Raw genomic sequence first — 16,032 nt, forward strand, 5'->3', positions numbered from 1 at the left:
CCTAGTCCAGGAGGGGCTGGGGGGCACCATGGAGGTGAGCGGCGGAGACGCCCGTCCGCCCTCTTACCCCCCAGGCCTGAGGGAGGGACCTGAGGTAACCTGCGGGGACGGTCCGGGTCCGGGTGTTGGCCGGCCTTGGAGGACGGCGACGGTGAGGAGAGACTGAGGAGCGGGCGCGTCCCTGGACGCGGGTCTCTGAGGCGGCCAGGCCGGGCGGGAGAGGCCGGGTCACCAGCTAGGAGCCCCGACGGGGCGCCCGGGCCGCGCCGTGGGGGTGAGCGGGGGGCGCAGCGGTCGGTCAGGCCGGGGCCTGGGGGCGCGGTGCGGGCTGACAGGACGGGCGGCCGGGCTGGGGCGGGAGGTGACGGCCCGCGACGCCCGGGCTGCCGCTACCTCCTCCACGTTGGGCCGCGGCGGCGCTGAGGCGGAGGCCGGCGGCGAGGGCCCGTCGGGTGGGCGAGGGCCGCGCCTCGGGGTCGGGCCGGAAGGTGGAGAGGGAAGCCGGGGCCCCCAAATGAGTGTCCTGGGAACTGATTCCGGGTGGAGCTGGGCGCACAGCCGACGTGGAGCCGTCGTCCGGCCGTTTCGGTCCTGGCTCTAACCTGCGTGATGTCTCTCTCCCGTTTCCTATCCCCGTTTCGTGCAGCGGAAAGTCGCGTTACGTGGGGGTGCGAATCGCTGCTGGAACCTCAGTGTCGACGCCAGCAGTCGGCTAACAGATGTCTTCAACAGCGTGATGTTGACTGGCTCCCCTTCCTTCTATGATTGCTACAAGTCGCAGGTCAGTTACTCGGCTCTGCCTTTGTTAGAGGATTTTTTTCTCCATCAGATCCAGCACCACCCCCACCCCCACCCCCAGGCCATTCACATAGGTGTTTAAATTGCTCCATGTTTAGGACCAGACACCCGGTAACAATATATTTTTTTTAATAAATTTATTTATTTATTTTTGGCTGCGTTGGATCTTCGTTGCTATGCGCGGGCTTTCTCTTGCAGCAGTGGGGTCTATTCTTCGTTGCGGTGCGGGGGCTTCTCGTTGCAGTGGCTTCTTTCGTTGCCGAGCACGGGCTCTAGACCTGCGGGCTTCAGTAGTTGTGGCACACAGGCTCAGTAGTTGTGGTGCACGGGCTTAGTTGCCCCGCGGCATGTGGGATCTTCGCGGAAGGAGGGCTCGAACCGGTGTCCCCTGCGTTGGCAGGTGGATTCTTAACCACTGCGCCACCAGGGAAGTCCCCGGTAACAGCATTTTAAATACAGAGTCTGCAGAATACACACTGGTTTCAAAAAAAAGTTAAGGAATAAGATTTTTCGTTGATTCTTATTTTTGTCTTGTCCTCAGCATGACGTGATGCCAGAAATGTAAGAAAAATCTGTATTTACTAAGACCATAAAATATTTCTTCCTTCCGGCGTTTATTGTAAGTCGGTGCAAACATACGTTTTATAATTTAAATTTTTCTTTACTCTTTTATTCTCTGGCTCTAACAATGTCTTTGATGACATGCTGCCTTTTACCTCACGTAAAACATTTAGTTTTGTTGTTAATCGTGTTAAATTAAGCTTAGGTTAATGTAAGCCATTTTCATTTGAAATTATTTAACCAGGACATCACTGTTGATATTGTTATACTTTGAATTATAACAATATTCTGAAATAAATAATTTTATTTAATTCACACTACAACATTGTATAGTATTATACCCACTGTACAGATAGAGAAACTGAGGCTCAGAGCATTTGACTTGTGCCCTAAGTGACAAAGCCCAAGTGGAACCCAGCTCTTTTTCACTGCCAAGACCAGCATTCCACTGCTCTCTGTAATGTTTACATGACTACTAAAATTTACTTGGATTTAATTTCAGTTGATTAAGCATAGCAAGGATAAAGTGATACATTTTGCAGTTATCCAGACTAATTAATATGCCAACCCTAAGCATTTGCATATTTAATTCCCAGAAATATTTTGACTGAGAAGGATCCAGATATTTAAAGTATAATTGTTTGAATCTACCACATTACTTTAGTTGCTTGTTTTATCCTGGCATATTACAGTTAAATCAATCTTTTAAAAGGATTTTTTCTAATACTCAAATCTTACTTTAAAATATAAAATATACTTGAAATAATACTCCCAAAATACATTTAGTTTCAAATACTGTTTACTTCATTTGATATTATATAGTGTGAAAATGCTTATTTTGTTTAAGCAACTCTTTCAAAAAATGAACAATTATTTATGTCACTTTGGATACTTCAAACCTAAAAGAGAGTTAAGGGGGTCTGTGATAAAAACTGCAGAACTAAAGGAATAAAATTATGAAAGGTTCTAACAATAAAATACTTTATAAAAGTTACTGCTAACAAACAGAAATTTTGGAAAGGCAGTTTTTAGTGGCACTCTTAGCAAAATCCCTTCTGTGCCTCAGTCTCTCCAGCTTCAGAATAGTCAACAAAATATAAGCTATAAATGAGAAAATTATAATGTGTAGGTTTCAAATAGTAATCATAACTGGAATTTAAACAAATGGCTGTAAAATATTTGAGATTCTTGAAGGTGAGTGATTAGAAGGTATTAATTTTCATATATTATTGGTATAAACTCAGTGAATGTTTAAAAGTGTTGTTTTTCAATTATCATGTCTATGAAGAACAAAAGTTTAGGAATGTTTTGATCTAAACATGTTTTATCTCTTTTTACATAAATTTCGATTAAGAGAATGAAAGCAATTAGAAAATATTTTTAACCAGGATTATATACCTTCTATATTTATAAGAAAATACTATTTCTACTGTGTTTATGCCTGGATATTTATAGTTATTACATCTCACGTTTTACTAGCTCCTTATTTGGAGAGTTAAAAATTGTGAATCTGGGCTTCCTTGGTGGTGCAGTGGTTGAGAGTCCACCTGCCGATGCAGGGGACGCGGGCTCGTGTCCCGGTCCGGGAAGATCCCACATGCCGCGGGGCGGCTGGGCCCGTGAGCCGTGGCCGCTGAGCCTGCGCGTCCGGAGCCAACGGGAGAGGCCACAACAGTGAGAGGCCCGCGTACCGCAAAAAAAAAAAAAAAAAAATTGTGAATCTATACTTTCAGACTATTTTAAGTATTTAAAATTTGAGGGGGCAGTATTTTCACTGTACCTCAATCCCTTTGGGAAGGAGGCAGGACTTTTAATAATTCATTAAAATCTTAAAACTCAAACTTTTTATCTTATTTACTCAAAATTCATTATAGAAGTGTTAAGAAAAAAGAAAATGAGCTTGTTTTTTCTTCTAATTGTAATATCTTTAAAATTTCTTAAGATATAACGTGTCTCATCTCATTTTTACACTCTCTCTTGGAAATAGAAACTAGGCTGAAAATTAAAGATATTGTTTTAAAAGGCCCTAATGTAGGAGTAAGAAGGCCTTGAGATTGGGTTTTAGTTTTGTCACCTCTTAGCTCAGTAACTTTTAGCCTCCATTTCCTCATTTTTAAAATATAGAGAATATCCATGTCATAAGATTGACTGGATACAATAATGTTTGTGGAATTTCTTTGAAAATTCTATGTAAATGTACATTCACTTTTTTTTTCACAGATTGGGGGCAGTAAGACTGAGTTTTCTAAATGATTTATTAAAAATAATACTGCTATAGTCCACATAATGCTCATCTGTTCAAAAAATTAAAACTGCAATAACTGTAAGTGTTTTATACCAGTGATAAGCAACAGGTACTGAACGGGACCAAAATTTTCTTGGAATAACAACGCCCACTTGTTTACATACTGTCTATAGTTGCTTTGGTGCTAGGACAGCAGAGTTGAGGAGTTTCAATAGAGACCTTAACACAGCAAACGCTAGAATATTAATTATCTGGCCCTTTACAGAAAAAAATCACCAACCCCTACTGTAAAGTAAGCTTAAGTGGCTAAGTCTAGATTTGTCTCCCAACTCCTCAAATTTCCTATTATTTGGCTAATATTCTGTAATAAATGCAGTTTTGATTGTGTCTGGTATACAAACATGTCTTTAAAATTTCAGAGTGAAGACAGTGTTGACCTAAGGCAGACCTATGCTCCACTTTCTTCATCAACAGAATATGCAAGTTCTATAGATTCTTCACTTTTCTATGCACCATCGTCTATGTATGGAGATGATATTAAACAGCCCTCTAATTCTCAGATCAGTGTAAAGAACAGGTAAATTAATAAATTAGATTTCTCAGGCTAAATGAAGTGTTTTTAAGTTTGATTACATGGGAACCTAGTTGTATTAGCTCTTTGTTCCCTATATCAGCATTTTTATGTTATGGCATTATAATTTTGTTTATCAAACTTTTAGGAAATCTTAAACGGGATAGTTACGTGTGTATAATTTTTTCTTATTACTTTTTTTTCATTCATGAGAGGCAACCCTGAGTAAATCTTAAGTTCCTCTTTCTAAAGATAACTTATATAAATGAGTTACAGTTTTTCAATCTATTTTTTTAATCCAATTCTAAATTTTCGGTAATTTTTCCTTCACAAGTATACAACAAACAGGATTTTATCAAACATAAGATACTTTAATTATTTTTCTGTTCAATTCCGGTAATAATAAGGGCCTACTCTATGTCAGATTCTCTCCTACTGGGGATATTAGAATTAACACGGCAAAAATTATCCCTGCCTTTATAGATCTTACAGTAATGATGATGATGATGACGACAACTTGTCAGGCACTGCAAGTATAGTGAGGTTTAAAAGAAGTAGTATAGAATATTATGGGAGCTTACTGCCAAGAGAAGCTTAAGGGAGTGACACTACCTTTATGTTAATTATAATAAGGGAGCAGTTAATAGAGGCCGATGCATCTTTAGTTTAACCAGGACATAATTATTTTTTAAATCTACTAATTAATTAAATAATTGTTAAAAAAATTTTAATTTGGTAAGTTCTCTAAAATAGTGATTTTATTAGAAGGACTATATAACATATAATTCCACAAAAAACAAAAATATTTTTTAAGTTGATACATGTTCATTGAAAAACTTCACACTTTACAGAAATATATAAAGGCAAGCAGAATTTTACCATAACCTTGCCTCTCCACCTCCCAGTAACAACTATTAACAGTTTGGTATATATTACATAGAATATTTTTCTAGATATATACTAACATTATTAAACAAAAAAACTTTATATTGAATCTTTTTGAAATAACAAGATGTAGTGGAAAAAGCATTAGACTTGTAGGCAGACCATTTATTCAGCAAGTGTATAGTAAGGCATGGCAAATCACATGCCCTTGCGAAATTCAAGTTTCTTAATATCACACATGATCATTTATTCAACAGCTTAACGATTACTAATATCTTCCCTTCCTGTGTTATGAAGATCAATGAAATTTTGAATGTTATGCAAATATAAGGTATTTTTATTTATTTCTAAAATGTCCTAACACTATGAAATGATAGACATAAAATATGAAAAAACAAGAAATTACAATTTAAAACAACATATTACTTCTAGGAACAAATTACCCCAAATCCATAAGCGGTAAAAAGGCACCAATTTTCCATCTCCTTGTGGCTTTTACATTTTGTATTATTTAGATAGTTTTAGTCACTAGGTAGGATTTCGGGTACATGGAGTACCAGTCACTTCTTCGGCAAAGATTTAGGGGTAGCCTCCAAATCTTTTACATTTAAGGGACAACTGCAATGTTGCTGTGATATCTAGGATGACCATATCACATTTCACTTTTTAATCCAACGTTTAGTATGAAGAGTCACAAAATAGAGCAACAGGTTCACATGGTTTTCAAATCACAAATGGAAAAACTGAGCAAGTGTTGTTGATGTAATGATGTATACTAGGACTAAACATGATTTCAGGAGCAGCCATGGTACCAACCGTGTCTGCAACATCATGGATCAGAGATTTGTATCTTGATCACCTAAAACGAATAGCATGTGTTTTGGAGAAATAAGAGGTAAGCATACATTGTGAACTAGACATAGGATTTGGAATGAAGGAGAAATACTTATGTAACATAAACACTACGCTAAAGTGGAAAATATTCTGAGTTCCTGTTCCCTTTTTATTTGAAATGATGGTATAGAGTCAATCCAAATATTTTATCGAAAAATAATGGCGGAATAAGTCTGGAAATAGAAATCAATATATTGTATTTCAATATGAGCAAAAGTATTTACATGTGATATTCATTTATCTTTAGGAGTCAAACAGAAAGAAATGACTATGGTAGTGAAACAGACTTATATGGACTTGTGTCTAACATTTTGGAAGAGCAAGATAAATCACAGCCATATTTCACTGAGGGGTTAGTATATTATATAAGCTATACAGTGTGTAGTAAACCTTTAAATTCCCAGGTACTAGATTATCCTATTAACTTTTATTTTTAGTTAATAGAGGATCATCTGACAGTAGACATCTTAATTCAGGTATTTGTTTCGAGAAGCCTTGATTTTGCTGTGGTGCTTGCCATACAATTGAAAGTTTAATTTGCTATTAAGAACTTTCATTTGTTGGGGTGTGCTTAGAGCAGGGGGTCTGAAGAAATGGCTCGTCTGTTTACAACATACCCAACAGGAATCTGGGTTCATTGTGACAAGGGGCACAAAACCTGTGGCCTTCCTATGAACAAATACCCAACACGTATCCCCCTGCACCTCCATGTGGCTGCTGGGCAGGACCAGTGGGACAGGGCTCAGTACTGGAAGGAAAGCTACAGCATGCAGTGGGGGAGTTTGCCACCTGGAGCCTGTCTGGTCCACGTGTGGGTGGGCCATGAATGGTCTTAAAGGCATAAAGGCTTTGAACCCCTCTCTTCAAAAAAAGCAGAAAAATAGATTCCAACTATATGCCATTCTGGAAAAGGCAAAACAATGGAGACAATAAAAAGATCAATGGTTGTCAGGAGTTTGCGGGGAGAGGGGAGATGAATACATAGAGTACAGAAGTTTTTATGAGGGGTGAAAATACTTTGTATGACATTATAATGATTTTATGTCATCATACTTTTGTCCAAACCCATAGAACATGAAACACTATTCACTTCGTAAAGTGAACCCTAAGATGAACTAGGGATGTTGGTGATTATGATGTGTCAATGCAGTTCAGCCTTGGTTAAAAAAAAAGTCTTAAAAAGAATTAACACTCGGGGTAGACGTTTTTGGCAAAACTTTTGTTTCACTTTTATATATGTATACACATTATATATGTGTGTGTTTGTTGGATTGTGACGTAAAATGTGCTGTTTAGATTAAAAAAGTTTGCAGGCTACTGTAGTTATACTGGCAAATAAAAGACTAATTTTTTTAAAAAAAAGAACTTTCACTTGGAAACTTGCATAATTATTCTTGCATAATTCAGAGCTATTTCCCTTGAGTTCATGAGCTAAAATTTGGCTTAAAGAATATACATTCCAAGGACTTTTATACTTATACCTACAAAAATAAAATTATCATTACTGCTGTGCAGAAGTATGTATGGATTTTATTCATACGGTAAAAATTTTTTAAGTATGCTTTAATCGTTTTATTTGGGTGTGGAAGCCATGTTATGCGGCACGTGGGATCTTTAGTTGCAGCATGCGGGATCTTTGGTTGCGGCCTGTGAACTCTTAGTTGCGGCATGTGGGATCTAGTTCTCTGACCAGGGATTGAACCTGGGCCCTCTGCATTGGGAGCACGGAGTCTTAGCCACTGGACCACCAGGGAAATCCCAGCACATCTTTTTTATTTAAAAAAAATTGAGGTCAACAACACTTTTGTATTATATAATAACTTAATTAAAAGAAAAACTTATTTTGGTTTCTACTTACTATATATAAACAATTCATGTGGGGACTTCCCTGGTGGTCCAGTGGTAAAGAATCTGCCTTCCAATTCAGGGAACACAGGTTCGATCCCTGGTCGGGGAACTAAGATCCCACATGCTGCGGGCAGCTGAGCTTATGCGCCTCAATGAGAGAGCCCGCGTGCCACAAACTACAGAGCCCATGCGCTCTGGAGCCCGTGCACCCCACAACTAGAGAGAGAAAACCCACACGCCACAGCTAGAGAGAAGCCCGCGGGCCGCAACATAAAAGAGCCTGCATGCCTCAACAAAGATCCCACGTGCCGCAACTAAGACCCGACACAGATAAAAAAGAAAGAAAAATAAATTAAAAAACAAAACAATTCATGTAAGACCATGTAGTCACCAGCCTCAGGCCTTAGTATATGTCTCTTGGGAAAGTATAGTGAAGACATATTAAGATTAAAATGCATATTTATATAGCATATAGCACATCTCAAGTTATAGTTATTTGGATGTAATGGCAGCTTATAAGGCAAAGTTGGAAAGGATTAGAGATTGGTGAGGTGGGGCAATATAAATGTTTTTGAAAGCCTTTCCTACCTTCTCCACTAAGAAAATACTTTTAAAACCTAAATTGTAATTAAATGTATTTACTTGTTCTAGGACCTGCTCCTCCAATTTAAAGTCAGTTTGGCCAGTGAACACAAGCAGATTTGCAGATCACCATGACCTCTTAACAGAAACCAAAAGGCCAATAGATACAGCCATCTCTCAGCAAGCTTTTTATACTGGTGAATCTGTGTCAGCAGTGGAAAAGCAGTACCTGCATAATAGTAATCTGATACCACAACAAAAAATAGATGAACTTTATCATGGATTTACTGGTTTAGACCTTGAAGAACAATGGATGTACCCCTCACGAAGTGATCATTCTAACTGCTACAGTATTCAGACAAATGATACAGCTAAGACGACATTTCAAGAATATCTATCTATCAAAAACTGTTTTACACCCCACATTGGTCTGTCTGACATCATGAAAGAATCAGGAGTTGATACCTACTCTTATGGAAGAGAAAAAATATGTGCTAAAGGTCTTGAAGCACCATTACAGCAAAAGAGGGCAGAGATGTTTTTTTCCCAATTTAATAGATACAATGAAAATGCAGATTATTGTAGATACCCAGAATATGCTTATCCTAATAAGGCTAAGCTGAATAAGTGTTCAAATTTTAGTGTCCAAGATAGTAAAAAATTAGCCAGCGGCACACCTGAAACACCAACTGTAGAAGCAGACACCTACACAAAGTTATTTCAGGTTAAACCAGCAAATCAAAAAAAAATGGAGGCGACAATACCTGACCAGCAGAATTTCACATTTCCAAAAACTATACCACATCTGACAGAAAAACAGTTTGCAAAGGAAGCATTTACTGCTGATTTTGGCTTAAAATCAGAATGTGGACTAAAACCTCACACAGCTTGTCCAGCTAATAATGATTTTGTCAATGTCACAGAAAAGCAACAGTTTACTAAACCTGACCCCCCAAATTCTGAGTATTTTAGGTCAGTGAATTTACTAGCAAACTCAGCAGCATCTTCAGGCAGTATCAACTTAAACAGACCAACTTGGATGAATGTCCAAACAAAAAATAACGCTCTTATTCCTTATCGAAGTCAAGGTAACTTGATGAAATTAAATACTCATTTAAGTGCAGCTTCAAAAGGTTCTAACCATTCTTCAGATTTCCTGCAACTATCATCTACAAATTTAACAGCAAATAGCAATTTATTTCAGAAGTATTGCCAAGAAAACCCTTCAGCATTTTCTAGTTGTGATTTTGGTTATAATGGTGCAGAAAGAATTCAATCTGTCAGTCACATGAAAGGACTGACAAAGCCTGGAGAAGAAAATCTCTTTGAATCTGTTACCGATAAAAAAATAAAGCAGCCAAATGGATTTTATGATAACTATTCAGCTCAGCAGTATGGGATCATTGAAAATGTAAACAAACATTATTTTCAAGCTATGCCCCAGAGTGGCCATTATGACCCTGAGGAAGGGCCAAAGCATTTAGATAGCTTATCTCAAAATACATATCAAGATCTGCTGGAGTCACAGGGTCATTTTAATAGCCACAGACAGGGAAGTGGAGAGAACAATATTAATAGCCGTGTGAATCGCACACAGGTGTCATGCTTTTCTAATAATTATATGATGGGAGATTTAAGGCATAATCAGAGTTTTCAACAACTTGGTTCAAATGGGTTTCCCCTAAGATCCACATACCCACTTGGCCATTCAGTTGTTCCACTGTTGGATTCCTATGATTTGTTTTCTTACGATGACTTAAGCCATTTAAACCCGTATTTCAATGATATGATGTATGGTGATAATTCCTTTTCTGGTTTTGTGCCAACTTTTGGATTTCAAAGACCAATTAAAACCCGTAGTGGACCAGCCAGTGAACTTCATATTCGTCTAGAAGAGTGCTATGAACAATGGAGAGCATTAGAAAAGGAGAGAAAAACGGTAACACAAAACTATCCATTTAGGTGTAACTTAGTATATGCCCTTTGCCTATCTTCATTTTATTTACCTTAGTGTAGCTTAAGAAAGAGTACTTGCCTTATTTTTAAGTTGCATTCTTCTATAATGTGTAGTATTTGTTAAGTTCATGACTATAGAGAATTAATTAGGTAATTTAGAGACTAAAAATGCTTGGGGTTTAAAAAAATTTGTTATTTTAAAGTTTATTTTGCCTATTAGGTAGACTTTTTCCTTAATGGGTTAAAAGTTTATTTCTTTGAATTTTCTAAGTATTAAACTATTGGAGTGTTTAGGTATTTTATGCATTAAGTGTGACAGAAAAGTACTGTGGTACTGTGGTTTGTATTTGTTGCCTTTTGATACCAAAACAATTTTTATCTAAAGGAGTAATTTTCAATTTACTTCTTAGGCCTATGAGAAATATTATTCATGATTGAATCATATTTAGAAAATTTAGCATCTAAAAGTTATATAATTTTTTTACAGACTGAATTGGCCCTTGCCAAAAATTATCCAGCGAAAAAGGTATCGAGTACTAATAATACTCCAATTCCAAGGCTAACCTCCAACCCATCTAGAGTTGATCGCTTAATTGTGGATGAACTTCGAGAACAAGCCAGAGTAAGCTGTGAAAATATCCAATAGCAGATTTTTTAAACTGATAAAATTTTAAAATGCTTCAGCAAGTTAGAATTCTGAAGGATTTTAAAATCACATTTATGTGTAACTCTCTGAAATGTATTCTTTTCCATGTTTGGACCTAGAACTATTAGTTATTTTGGAAAGGGAAAATAGCCCCACTCAGTCATTGAAATAGTAGGTTTAATAGTCTAAGTGGTTCCTCTTCAAGAAACCCAAATTAGCAATGGAACTAATCCTCAACAGAAAGAAAAATTTTTTTAAGCAAAAATCATTTTGCCTTTTACAGGGAAAGTCCCATTTCTTAGTCACAAACATTTGTTTCCTAGCTTCATGAGCAAACTGCTTGCATTATACAAGATAGTAAATTAACAGGAAATTACCATATTTGATTTTCTTAACTCTGTACTCTTAACTTTATTTTTGGCTGCGTTGGGTCTTCATTGCTATGCATGGGCTTTCTCCAGTTGTGGCCAGCGGGGGCTACTCTTTGTTGCAGTGCATGGGCTTCCCATTGCAGTGGCTTCTCTTGTTGTGGAGCACAGGCTCTAGGAGCATGGGCTTCAGTAGTTGTGGCCCACGGACTCTAGAGTGCAGGCTCAGTAGTTGTGGCAGACGGGCTTAGTTGCTCCGCGGCATGTTGGATCTTCCCAGACCAGGGCTTGAACCTGTGTCCCCTGAATTGGCAGGCGGATTCTTAACCACTGTGCCACCAGGGAAGCCCACAGAGTCTTATTTTATTGAACATTAGTTTCTTACTTGTACCATGCTGTCTTTAAAATACAGATATGAACTACTTCAATGGAAAAAGATTGATTTTACCTAGCTTTCAGCCTCATTCAGTTGTAATTTTTAATCAAATTTGTAAATTTGTACAATGGAATTTATCAGTGGTATAGTCAGATACTGACATGGGTTATAGCCAAACGTTATAAAAACTTAGGTCTTCTGTTTTTTTCTTAAAACTGTTCCAAGTTAAATTTTCTTTTTCTCAGTAATACATTTCTAGGCAATAAATCAAAGGATTGCTAACTGTGGATATTAAGAAATATACTTTTTCCAGCCTTAGGCTTCACCCTAATTTAGAAGGTTATGTTTATAGCTGTTATAATAATTTTGTTTATCTATATTTAGCAACATTAGATCAGTAATACACAAAGGGCAAAAATATTTTTATCTGTACCACTTTCTAGTTTGCTGGTTTTGTGGAATTCTGAAAAAAATCTTTTAAAAGTTTATTAAGGGCTTCCCTGGTGGCGCAGTGGTTGAGAGTCCGCCTGCCGATGCAGGGGACAAGGGTTCGTGCCCTGGTCCGGGAAGATCCCATGTGCCACGGAGCGGATGGGCCCGTGAGCCATGGCCGCTGAGCCTGCGCTTCCGGAGCCTGTACTCCGCAATGGGAGAGGCCACAGCAGTGAGAGGCCTGCATACCACAAAAAAAAAAAAAAGTTTATTAAAAATCACCTGTGTAAATTTCTTTCTTTACACTTATCATTTATTCAAAATGATTGTCTTATTTTAAAAATACATAATTTGTAGTTCACTGGAGTTTTTTCTATGGTATTTTCTTTTGTTGTCTTATTTTCCCCTCAAGAATCTGGCTGGTTGTACAGTTGGGAAGAAAATATTTTATACCTGTACACTTGTGTTTTCTCCATGAGCTTAAACTGGGATAGACTTATTCCAAAGAAACTTGATAGGAGTGTGAGGTTAGAGGCATCATTCAGGTGCTTATTAATTGAGAGGTATTTTTCTACTCTCTCCAATCACTGAACACCAAGTTCTTAATGTGAATTTTAAATCATTTAGCTCCCAAATGCAATTATTGTATTTATTTGATGTCCAAATCCTACTTACTCAAAAACTGCTCTTTCCTTACACCTTCCAAGTTTAGAATTTGAAACAAGTTAGGCATATACAACTATGAAACGTACTACCCTTACTGATATACAGTGCTCTTCTTTAAGCTTAATTAACCAGAAGATTGAGACTTCCTGATTTTCCTTAGCAGTTTTGACAGTTATAGGATTTATTTTGTATTAGTTCAGCATAAGTTTAAATTGGTATTTTCTGGATTATGGATTCCTTAAAACTACCGCTAGCCAGTATTATTTCTGATTTCCAAAAGGAGAACTTTGGAGGCCCAGAAAGGAACTGCTGAAGTCAAGATTAATCAATCTAGGATTTCTCCTTTTTAGCTCAGTTTTTTTCCCTTTTAATTACAGTAACTCCTAATAATGCTCTATTTGCAGGCTATTCTCTTATTTGCCAAAAAGAATGTCATATCTTATATTTGCACTTACTGTTAATAACATGGAAATATTTGAATGTTTGACTTTTTCATTGTTGCTCATTCCCAATAACTGACTACCCTTAAACCTTTTAGAATTAACATACACAAATAGGTACAAAAGACTGACTTTCCATCTTTGTTTCCCCCAGCATGGTGTCAGGACATAGTAAGCATTCACTTATTTATTGATTATTACTGCTCTCATCTCTATTCTGCTTCATTGAAGATTTGTTTTAAGTTACTGACAGGGCAATGTGGTTACATGCCTCATCAAAATTTAAAATGTTTCCCTCAGGTTGTGACTTTACTGGGCAAAATGGAACGGCTTCGAAGCTCTCCCCTTCATGCCAGTATCTCTACAGCTCTTGATAGACACTTGGAGTCCATTCACATTGTACAGTCACGTAGAAAGGACGAAATTGTTAATGCTTCAAATCGGCAAAGGCAAGGTGTTCCTAGATGCCAAGATGACAGAGGTACAAACATTAATGCATATTCTTTTGATAAGGCACTGAGATAATTTGAATGTTAATAAAATCAGACTCTAAAGTTAAAAGGTTGAATTTCTAACATTTATACTTATCTAAAGAATAAATTGTTAAATGGTGCCCACATAATTTACTCCAGAAGCACTTTGATCTATTTTGCTAATATTACCCATTTAGTTATAATAACTCTGTTAAAGTCTGTGTTCTACCTAAAGCATAATCATGGTTATACAAGTCAGAAATAAATACAAGTATCAACACTTTTAAATATTAAGTCAAGTACTTTGGTTAGCTCAGTCAATAGCTATCCTTCTTTTATAAAAATAATGTTTGATCATTTAGTAGCACAGCACGGGGTTTTATGAGTTAAGGGGTACTTAAATGGCATCTGATATGAACTGACCCCAAATATTTCTTTTACAGATGTTTTTGCCCTTGCTTCAGCAATTAAAGAGATGTGTGTGGCTACTCGGAAAGCACGCACTACCCTGTGGTGTGCACTGCAGATGACCTTGCCAAAAACAGCCAGTACAGCTGGCCAAACAGATGTGGAAAAGGCTTTACAAGATATAGTAAACTGTGAAGATAAAGTCCATGAAAGCCTAAATAGTAGCAATCCAATGAACCAGAGAGGTGAAGCAAACAAACATTAAGGAAATGCCAGCAGAAAGAAGAATAAAAAGCCGATAAGTAAATGTATCAAAACATGCTAAAAAATGTTAATGAACTTGTCAAACTTGAAAATTTCATTACATTAATTTTCTTTCAGATTTAAAGGTAATACCTTAATGAAGTCTAACTTCTATTTAAAAATCTTCTATTTGGAATGAATCAGATGTAGTTTAAAGTGAACTCAAAGCTAAAGTTGACTACCCTAGGGGTTCCTGGGTAGTCAAAGATAACAAGTTTAAGTAAATTAAATATTTCCTAACAGCTAAAATATTGCTGAAACCCATTCTGCAGTGCAGGTAAATGCAAATGTGAAATTCTTCTAGAAGATGTTTCATTTAGGTCTGCCTTAATAAGTATAATTCCAAATAATGAATCTAAGTGACTGTAACCCAATTATGGCTACAGTCTAGTAACCAAGACATAGTTTTGATGGTGATATAAAAGTGTTTTCCTTACAAAACTGGATAATACCTAGGGAACAAAGGAAAACAAGGATGAACCCAATATTCATGTAAAAATTTAATATTTAAAATACTACCATATTTATAAATTTGAAATCTTAGTACCTAAGTATATGGAGGAAAATGCATCTGATTCTCCTAAAGTAGGGATAAAAGTGCCAGTGAAAAGACCATGCAAGTTACTGAATATAAAGCCTGTTCAAATCATTTGTGTATATTCTTTAAAATTTAATTATACTATCAATTATTAAATATTTCCAGTTTTAAAGTATTTTAATTGAATCAAAAACAAAACATTTCCTTTATCTGGATCTTTTAGACTTGATGCACAGTAACTAAAATAATGATTATTGTTTTAATATCCTTAGTTTGCTGCCTTTTATGAGGGTATCACGAAGTTCTAAAATGTATTTTTTTAAGGTTAATCTTTAACTAGTTTAGTTTGCAATTGGTTAGTGTATATTTTGTGTAGTTCTGTTCATTAGTTTGCTTCTGTATTTTTTTAAAAGCGTTCTTGAAAGCTTGGCTTTTTCTGTTTCTCATCACTTAATATCTTTGTATGGAACCTGAGTAATTCATTAATATGAAATGTTGGTATTATGTGACTCAGAAGATCTTGGGTTTTAACATTTCTAGCATGAGTTAAACTATAATATAATGTATTGATGAAATTTAATTGAACTATCCTTGACTAGAAACACTAATGTTTCAAATGTTGGTGTTTTTCCTAGTTTTAGAAATCCTGGTATTAAAAAAAAAAAAAAGTGTAATCACACCACATAAATTTTCTTTAGATGATATTCAGAAGAAACTGATTGAGAATGCAGGATTAACTGTAGGGAGAAACACTTTGATCACTGAAATGCCTTAGAACTACCCAAATGAATTACATTGAGGGTAGTCAAATAAAATAGATCATCCCACCACAGTCACTGCATAGAAAGTGGTTAAGTTTGACGTAAGACATGTTGGGTGTTATGAAAACAAATATTGAACTGAATTTAGTCTCTCAGGAAAAATAAATAAATTACTTTGTTGAAAATATTTAGTTTCATTTTATTACGTTTGTATTAGTTTTTTTTTAATATTTACTTATTTTCTTTTATTCTTTTTTGGCTGCGTTGGGTCTTAGTTGCAG

General features: G+C 36.6%; 1 protein-coding gene and 1 non-coding gene across 2 annotated transcripts; both read left to right on the forward strand.

Annotated features, from left to right (window-relative positions):
* Positions 1 to 28: 28 nt before the first annotated feature.
* On the forward strand, positions 29 to 14,414 carry MEIOC (meiosis specific with coiled-coil domain). Its single transcript, XM_029211704.1, has 9 exons — positions 29 to 151; positions 236 to 475; positions 647 to 781; positions 4,024 to 4,181; positions 6,202 to 6,306; positions 8,454 to 10,323; positions 10,828 to 10,962; positions 13,569 to 13,749; positions 14,185 to 14,414. The coding sequence occupies exons 1-9, from the start codon at positions 29 to 31 to the stop codon at positions 14,412 to 14,414; spliced, it is 3,177 nt and encodes a 1,058-aa protein (XP_029067537.1).
* LOC114889839 lies at positions 6,517 to 6,646 on the forward strand. Its single transcript, XR_003792140.1, has one exon. It is a non-coding gene; the product is annotated as a small nucleolar RNA SNORA11 (small nucleolar RNA).
* Positions 14,415 to 16,032: the final 1,618 nt, after the last annotated feature.

Source organism: Monodon monoceros, unplaced genomic scaffold (assembly GCF_005190385.1).
Source record: "Monodon monoceros isolate NGI ecotype Baffin Bay Population unplaced genomic scaffold, NGI_Narwhal_1 Super_Scaffold_9, whole genome shotgun sequence".
Taxonomy (NCBI): domain Eukaryota; kingdom Metazoa; phylum Chordata; class Mammalia; order Artiodactyla; family Monodontidae; genus Monodon; species Monodon monoceros.

Excerpts from the sequence above, each read along its gene's own strand:
- MEIOC (XM_029211704.1), top strand. The coding sequence starts at position 29 with ATGGAGGTGAGCGGCGGAGACGCCCGTCCGCCCTCTTACCCCCCAGGC. Across the intron at positions 782-4,023 it reads ATGATTGCTACAAGTCGCAG|AGTGAAGACAGTGTTGACCT; the intron begins GTCAGTTACTCG and ends TTAAAATTTCAG. Across the intron at positions 4,182-6,201 it reads CAGATCAGTGTAAAGAACAG|GAGTCAAACAGAAAGAAATG; the intron begins GTAAATTAATAA and ends ATTTATCTTTAG.